Genomic DNA, 7,672 nt, shown 5'->3' with positions numbered 1-7,672 from the left:
CCAAGCCCCTACGAGCCCCATCATGGTCGCGGCAGAGGTCGGTCCTGTCTGCGCTCCTCCTCCCGGGCCTGGGGACGCTCTCCTGGGGCAGGAGTAGCTCCGGGGGGTTCTGGTCTACACGTCCCCAGCCGATCGCAGCAAGGACAGATTGGTTTGGGCCTGGAGGGACGTCTCTTTGCAGCAAGCTCATGATCTGGGGCTGGCCTAGGCGCCCAGAGCCCACGAGCCTAGTGTGCAGCTAGAGCACGCCCTGTGTGGCCTCAGGACTCTGGGGGAGCTCCGTCCAGGCACCACGGGCTCCTCCACTCAGCAGTTCCCGTGGGTGGAGCCACAGTCCCCGGACCCCACGGCCTGCTCTGAGACCCCTGCATCTTGGCCAGGAGGAGTCACTCTACCCCACAGAGGAGGCATCGGGGCTCATCTTCCCAGGCCAGGCCAGAGGCTCCTCCCAGGGGTCCTCAGGGAAGGGGCAGGGCGCACTGTCTCAAGAGAGTGTGTGTACACATGTGAGTACGCGTGTGTGCATGTGTGCATGTGTAAGCTTGCACACACACGTGGCTATGAGTGACCACGGTGCTGAAAGCCAGAGAATGCTGTGCGAGGACAGCCGTGCAGGCGAAGAGGGCGCGCTGGCGGGCGGCGTGTGCGTCGGGAGCTGCGTGCGCGTCGGGAGCTGTGTGCTCTGACCCTCGGCAACCCCACGGGAATGACCTGTTGGCAGGTGGGGAGCAGAGGAGGGCACCACACTGAGAGAGCCACGGCATGGTACCTGCTTCAGACTGAGTTTAAGGCAGGGGGGCGCGAACGCCGGCAGGTGGGGAAGTGCGCTAACTCACATCTGAAATGCCACTTCCCCAGCCTCGCCCCCTTCGCTATCCCCCGCGGCCGCTCCAGATGACCAGGCGTGTTCCTTTTCTAATGCCCAGGTGGCTTCTTAGAGGACACTGCAGTGTGTGAAGATACTGACTTGCTGGTTGGCCCTCAGCGGAGGGAACTCGGGCTGGCCTCAGCGGCAGGCCTAAGGGCCCGTGTATGGGAACCACAGGTGAGAATCGCCTCCTGTTAAGGCCAAGTATGGAAATAAGACAGAAGCGAAACAAAAAGCAGATGAAATTGTGAAGAAAAAGCCTAGCAAATTATTGTACTATAAATATGCCCCCAACCAGCCCTGCCACCAGAAATCTCCAGAAATGAAGAGCTGCAGAGAATAAAGCAAATCAGGAAATTCACATTCATCAGATATTGAAACATTCGGTCAAAATTCTCATCGGAATTTAAATGCAAAGTGGCCAAAATTTCTTAAACTTAAAAAGTGAAAGCTTTAAAAACATAGTTTAAAAATATGTTAACAAATAAATGAATAAAAGAGATATAAACAGCTATGAAAATACTTCAGTGCAAAGGCAATTTTAAGATTCCTAAAAAAATACATTACAAATAATTTGTTAACTAAACACACGGAGAACCTGTCCCCTACAGGTGCACGGAGTAGGGAGTGGGCCCCTGGAAAGGGCTGGAAACACGCACACGCCGCCGTCCGCGGGGCTGGCGAGGAGGATGGGCTGCCAGGCGCAGACCGAGGCGGCGCTGCGGGACAGGGCAGGGCAGGCGGGCATGTCCGGAGCTGCCCTCCTGCGCCGGTCTGCGTGGTGCCGACACAGGTCCCCTCATCTTTGGTATGGGTCACTCTCACGTGGACGCTGCCCGCCGTGTCTGCCGCTCACGTTCATTGATCTCACGGTGAGACAGACTGTGCATCTGATAGCCCAACACTGTGTACCGTCAGGCACCCCAGAGGAGCCTCGGTGACCATGCGGGCCGGGTGCCCACGGGCCTCGACGCCTGCCCGACACTTTCCTCAGAAGGCATCAGTGTCGTGTGACGTTGGAATGTCAAACTGAAGCGTCTTCTCTCCGGACCATTAAGGCCACGTCGACAGATTAGTTCCGAAGCAGAGACGCTGCGCAGGGAGCAGAGAGTCACGCCACGGAGCCTCATGGGCCTGCCCCGGCAAACACCAGTGACAGGAGGGGACAAGCCCAGGGAGGTGCAGAGCAGGCCGCAGGGCCCGCTGCCGTGAGCGCTGGAAGATGGACAGCTGTCTGATACAGCTCACTCGGACGATGGCCACGACCCAGTGGCTGCCTTTCACTGGGGACAGCTGGGGTCCGACTAGCACAGCCAAGTACCTGCCCTGGCGCCCCTGGTACCCCTGGTGCCCCTGCCCTAACCCGTGAAATAGAAACACTCAGGCACCTCAGTGTCCCAGCGCTTCTGCTGGGAGGTGCGACCAGTGTCACCTCCTCCTGTCACGTGGGACTTCCTCCTCTGCAGAAGCAGCCGGTGGTAGGGAAGGGGCCCCAAACCCCAGAGCCTCGACATCCAGGGTCAGCGTCTCCTCAGCAAACAGACTCAGCCTGCAGGAAATGCCCATGCCCGAGAGAGGGCAGGTAGGACAAGGCCAGGCCACGAGTGTGGACGTGTCCCTGTGACCCGAGGGCTGGACGTGGCCTCAGCCAGAGGGGAACTTGGGATCCTTGAGGAAGACCAGAGACAACCACACCTCAGTTCACAGTGGGCAGGCGACTTCTGCTGTGGACGGTGTGGGCCACCACACGGCTCTTCTCTGAGACCAGCCGACAGGACAACCTGGGTAACGCAGGCACGGGCCTGGGCCTGGGCACAGGCAGGGTGCAGCCACCATAAGGCCCTGCTCTTGGTGGACAGCGAGTGGTGACAACCTCGGGGGTGCCGACCTGGGGGTGGGCGCAGGCAGGCCAAGCAGAGTGTCCTTCCTCAGTCCAGCAGGTGCAGCACCACTGGGCCTGGGGACAAGTGGCACTGCAGTGCTCCGTCCACGTCATGCCCGTGTGCTCGGGCCGGGCTCGGCCTCGCCGTATCAGGACCGGCTGATGGGACTCAGAGTGCGGCTCTGCAGGGCGGGCCATCCTCACACGGGGGTCTCCAGACCGGCCCCTCGGTGGCGGCTGCTGCGCGAGGCGGGGCCGCCGCCCGGGGGTTCTCCAGCCCGCCCCCTCGTTGCCGGCTGCTGCGCACGCTGGGCCGGCAGCCATCGTAGGAAAGCCCCAGGAGCGGCGGGAGCAGCGCGCGCTCCTCGCTCTTCCAGCACACGCTTGTCAGCTTCTTAGGGGTGCGGCCGCGCCGGGCGGCCAGGGGCTGGTGGCTCTGACAGCCTGGCCCTCGCAGAGAGGCCAGGGAGGTGGGCTCTGCAGCGTGGTCCCCAGGCTGTGCGCACGCTTTCTGCTGAGAGAGGGGACATGCTGTCAGCTGGGTACCTCCCGGGGGCGCCCCGCACCAGTCAGCCCCTTGCAGGGTGCTAACCGCTGCCCCCACAAGCCTGCTGCGCACTCTCGGGCCACCGAGTCCTCCCTGAGGACAGGCTGGTGACCCTGCCCAGAGCGGCCACATAGAGGTGGGCATGTCTCTGAGGCCTTCCCTTTACGGTAACTGTAGGGTTCCCGTCCTGCCGTCCCAGGGGTACACAGAGGAGGGTGGGGTCAAGGTGAGGGCTGGTGACACACAGGCTCCTTCCTGGACCCTCACACTGTGCGGGAAGGCCTGGCCCAGACCCACATGGGGTCTGGGTGGGGAGGGCCTGCGTTGGTGTCCCAGGGCATGCATGCCGCCACCCGAGCAGCTGGGGAAGGGGCAGCTGATAGCGTGGAGACTGGCAGTGCCCTCCCTGGAGAAAATAAACGGAAACAAAAGTCAAAAACAGGCCGAGCTGCCACCGGGGAAGACGGGACCTGCCTGTGCCCGCTGTGCCCTGACCACCCCCGATCCATCACCCGCAGCCCACGGCGCCACCCGCACAGGTAGACAGCCGGCACAGCTCCTGGCCACAGCCACGCGGCCCGTCCTGATGGCCTGGAGGGGCCAGGTGTGGACGTTTTGGTGACTGACAGCCCCAGGAGACTCTCTGCAGGGGGAGAGCTGTCAGCAGGGGTCTGTCAAACCTATGAGGCCTGGTTGGAGACTCTCAGCAAGGTTGCCCTTACCAGCCCTGCGCCACTGGCACGGATCGGGGCAGCACGACCGGCTAGAGCCCGGGGCTCATGCCGGTGTCTGCCTGGGGCCTGGCTCAGTGCAGACCATGCACCTCTCGCCTCGGTGCCCCTGTGGAACCGCTTGGCGGCTGTTCCCAGTGAGGAAGGACGGGGCCGTGCCACGTGGGCATGGCGAGCCGTCGGCAGCAGCTCCCTCGGGCACGGCACTTACCTGGGACGGCAAACGCGTGTGTGGGTGTGAGGGGTCTGCTCGCTTTCACCACCAACCTTTGTCCTCCAGACCCACAGCACAGCAAAACTTTGGAAGAAAGGGGACAGTCCACACGGTCACCGCACACGGGCCGGCGCCTGCGGCCTGCCTGTCGTTACCTAGTGCTGCCTAAGCCCGCGTGGCCGTGGGAGGTCCTGCAGGAGGGGCCGGTCGCTGCCGGGCGCGGCCCTGGCCGCCGCGCGTCTTGTGCTCTTCTGCAAGGGCAGGAAAACACTGAGCCAGCTGTGGCCTCGGGGCGCAGCAGGCGACAGTGGGCGGTGCCCCGTGCCGGGACGCGAGCTGCTCCCGGCCCACGACCAGGAAGTCGCAGAGCCCGCACGCACTGCCACGGGGCTGGGGCTGGCAGTGGGCGCCGCAGCTCCCAGGAAAGCGCACCCTTCCTAACAGGGCTGATGGCGGGAAGAGGCCTCACTGAGATCTGATGGCCCTGGGCTCAAAGGGCGGGCCACGGCCAGGGCAAAGCGGGGTCCGAGTGGGCCTCGAGCGGACACCCTGCTGTGCCCTCGTGCCCTGACCGGCGTGCCCATCAGCAGGGGCGTCCGGCGGACACCCCAGCTGTGCCCTCGTGCCCTGACCGGCGTGCCCATCCGCAGGGGCCTCCCGGATCCGAGCAGCACGACAGGAACGAGAGGGCTGAGGAATGCAGGTCTGGGCGGGCAGGCGCCCAGGTGAGAGGGAGGACAGGACAGGGTGCGGCCGCCGCCTTCACGGGAGAGGACGGAGGACTGCAGAGATGTCAGTGATACGCAGACAGACAGGGAGGTCACACATGTATAATGCACATGTCACATGTGTACACACGCATGTGCATGTATCATATACATGCCTGGTCCATGGCATTTCTCCTTAATAGGAACAGAGTAGGGAAACCATGTAAGAGGCCCGTGTCCCACACAGGCCTGCAGAACGCCTGTCCCTCCAGGGCTCCTAGGGTGCTGGCCGCTCAGCAGCCGGGGGGTCTGGTCTGCGATGTCAGGGGGTGTGTGAGGCGTGGTGCCTGGGCCGCTCCACCCAGGCGCTCAAGGCCTGGCAGCGGAGACCCTAGGGATACCTTCTCCAAGCAGCGGGAGCCTAGGCCAGGCCCACGGAGGGAGGTGCACTGGTGGCTTGGATGCACACGCCAGTCCAAGTGCCTCACACGGACCCTGAGACTCCCGCTCTCACCCGAAATGCTTCGAGTGTGCAAATGGCCCGATTAAGCCGTATTTGTCCTGCCCAGTCTGCTGCAGCGGATTAGACGTGGCATTGCCGTCAGTCACCAGACTTAGGACCTGCATGGCCTTGCTAGCCAAGTCACGGTTCAAAGGGTACGGCCAATGGCTGCAGCAAGGGGAGGCCTTGTGCGAGCCACTGCCTGGCTGAGGAACTGCACGGGGAGACCCAGGGCCCAGTGTGCCTGCTGAAGCCCAGTTCTGGGACACGCACTTGCAGCCCTGGGACGGGGACAGGTCATGATCTTGGGACCTGCTCAGAGCCCTGGGGTCCTGGTCCTGGGTGAAGAGGCTTTGATTGTGAGTAGCTACCACAGAAAAGCACCACGTGACAGGGCACTCCAGGGCTAAGAAAACTACATTGGTTTTCCTAAGAACAATCAGATCTTTAAAAAGAAAAATGAAAAACGGGACCAGCAAGTGGCATGGTGGTTAAAGTGCTGGACTCCCACACGACCTACCAAGGTTCAAGTCCCAGACCTGGTAGCTTACTTTCTCCCCAGGAAAGCGCACCCTTCCTAACAGGGCTGATGGCGGGAAGAGGCCTCACTGAGATCTGATGGCCCTGGGCTCAAAGGGCGGGCCACGGCCAGGGCAAAGCGGGGTCCGAGTGGGCCTCGAGCGGACCCCCAGCTGTGCCCTCGTGCCCTGACCGGCGTGCCCATCCGCAGGGGCCTCCCGGATCCGAGCAGCACGACAGGAACGAGAGGGCTGAGGAATGCAGGTCTGGGCGGGCAGGCGCCCAGGTGAGAGGGAGGACAGGACAGGGTGCGGCCGCCGCCTTCACGGGAGAGGACGGAGGACTGCAGAGATGTCAGTGATACGCAGACAGACAGGGAGGTCACACATGTATAATGCACATGTCACATGTGTACACACGCATGTGCATGTATCATATACATGCCTGGTCCATGGCATTTCTCCTTAATAGGAACAGAGTAGGGAAACCATGTAAGAGGCCCGTGTCCCACACAGGCCTGCAGAACACCTGTCCCTCCAGGGCTCCTAGGGTGCTGGCCGCTCAGCAGCCGGGGGGGTCTGGTCTGCGATGTCAGGGGGTGTGTGAGGCGTGGTGCCTGGGCCGCTCCACCCAGGCGCTCAAGGCCTGGCAGCGGAGACCCTAGGGATACCTTCTCCAAGCAGCGGGAGCCTAGGCCAGGCCCACGGAGGGAGGTGCACTGGTGGCTTGGATGCACACGCCAGTCCAAGTGCCTCACACGGACCCTGAGACTCCCGCTCTCACCCGAAATGCTTCGAGTGTGCAAATGGCCCGATTAAGCCGTGTTTGTCCTGCCCAGTCTGCTGCAGCGGATTAGACATGGCATTGCCGTCAGTCACCAGACTTAGGACCTGCATGGCCTTGCTAGCCAAGTCACGGTTCAAAGGGTACGGCCAATGGCTGCAGCAAGGGGAGGCCTTGTGCGAGCCACTGCCTGGCTGAGGAACTGCACGGGGAGACCCAGGGCCCAGTGTGCCTGCTGAAGCCCAGTTCTGGGACACGCACTTGCAGCCCTGGGACGGGGACAGGTCATGATCTTGGGACCTGCTCAGAGCCCTGGGGTCCTGGTCCTGGGTGAAGAGGCTTTGATTGTGAGTAGCTACCACAGAAAAGCACCACGTGACAGGGCACTCCAGGGCTAAGAAAACTACATTGGTTTTCCTAAGAACAATCAGATCTTTAAAAAGAAAAATGAAAAACGGGACCAGCAAGTGGCATGGTGGTTAAAGTGCTGGACTCCCACACGACCTACCAAGGTTCAAGTCCCAGACCTGGTAGCTTACTTTCTCACTTTTCCTTTCTCTTTGTTCAAATTAAAATAAGTGAATGAATAAATAAAATTAAATACATAATTAAAAAAAATAAACAGATTAGGTGAAACATTTGACAAAGTACCGACTCCCCCACGTCACTGGTTTTGCAGAGCCTGGCCTGGGCGCCACGTGGGGCCCTGAGCAGGCCACGTCCCACTGCCCTCAGTCTCCCCCTGCAGAACGGGAGCGGGTGTGGTGGTGAGCAGGTCCTGCACCCTCCTCCACGGGCTGCGTGGAGAAGGTAGCCCTGGGGCACCTCCACCTGCGGCCGGTACGAGCTGTGAGCTGCACCCTCCTCGAGTGCGCGGGTCTGCCACGTCAGCGGGGCAGGTGCGGGGCAGCTCCTAGGC

The 7,672-nt window shown here is 61.9% G+C and overlaps 1 protein-coding gene across 1 annotated transcript in view; it reads right to left on the bottom strand.

Annotated features, from left to right (window-relative positions):
• Positions 1 to 1,212: 1,212 nt before the first annotated feature.
• The window catches only part of ATP11A (ATPase phospholipid transporting 11A), a 146,159-nt gene continuing 139,699 nt past the window's right edge, over positions 1,213 to 7,672 (bottom strand). Inside the window, 2 exon segments of the mRNA XM_027776208.1 lie at positions 1,213 to 2,984; positions 3,044 to 3,261. Coding sequence (XP_027632009.1) covers positions 2,951 to 2,984; positions 3,044 to 3,261 — 252 coding nt within the window. The 3' untranslated portion in view covers positions 1,213 to 2,950.

This window comes from Tupaia chinensis, unplaced genomic scaffold (assembly GCF_000334495.1).
Source record: "Tupaia chinensis unplaced genomic scaffold, TupChi_1.0 Scaffold000644_1, whole genome shotgun sequence".
NCBI lineage: Eukaryota > Metazoa > Chordata > Mammalia > Scandentia > Tupaiidae > Tupaia > Tupaia belangeri.
The sequence above is the reverse complement of the archived record's forward strand: the minus strand, read 5'-3'. Positions and strand labels throughout refer to the sequence as shown.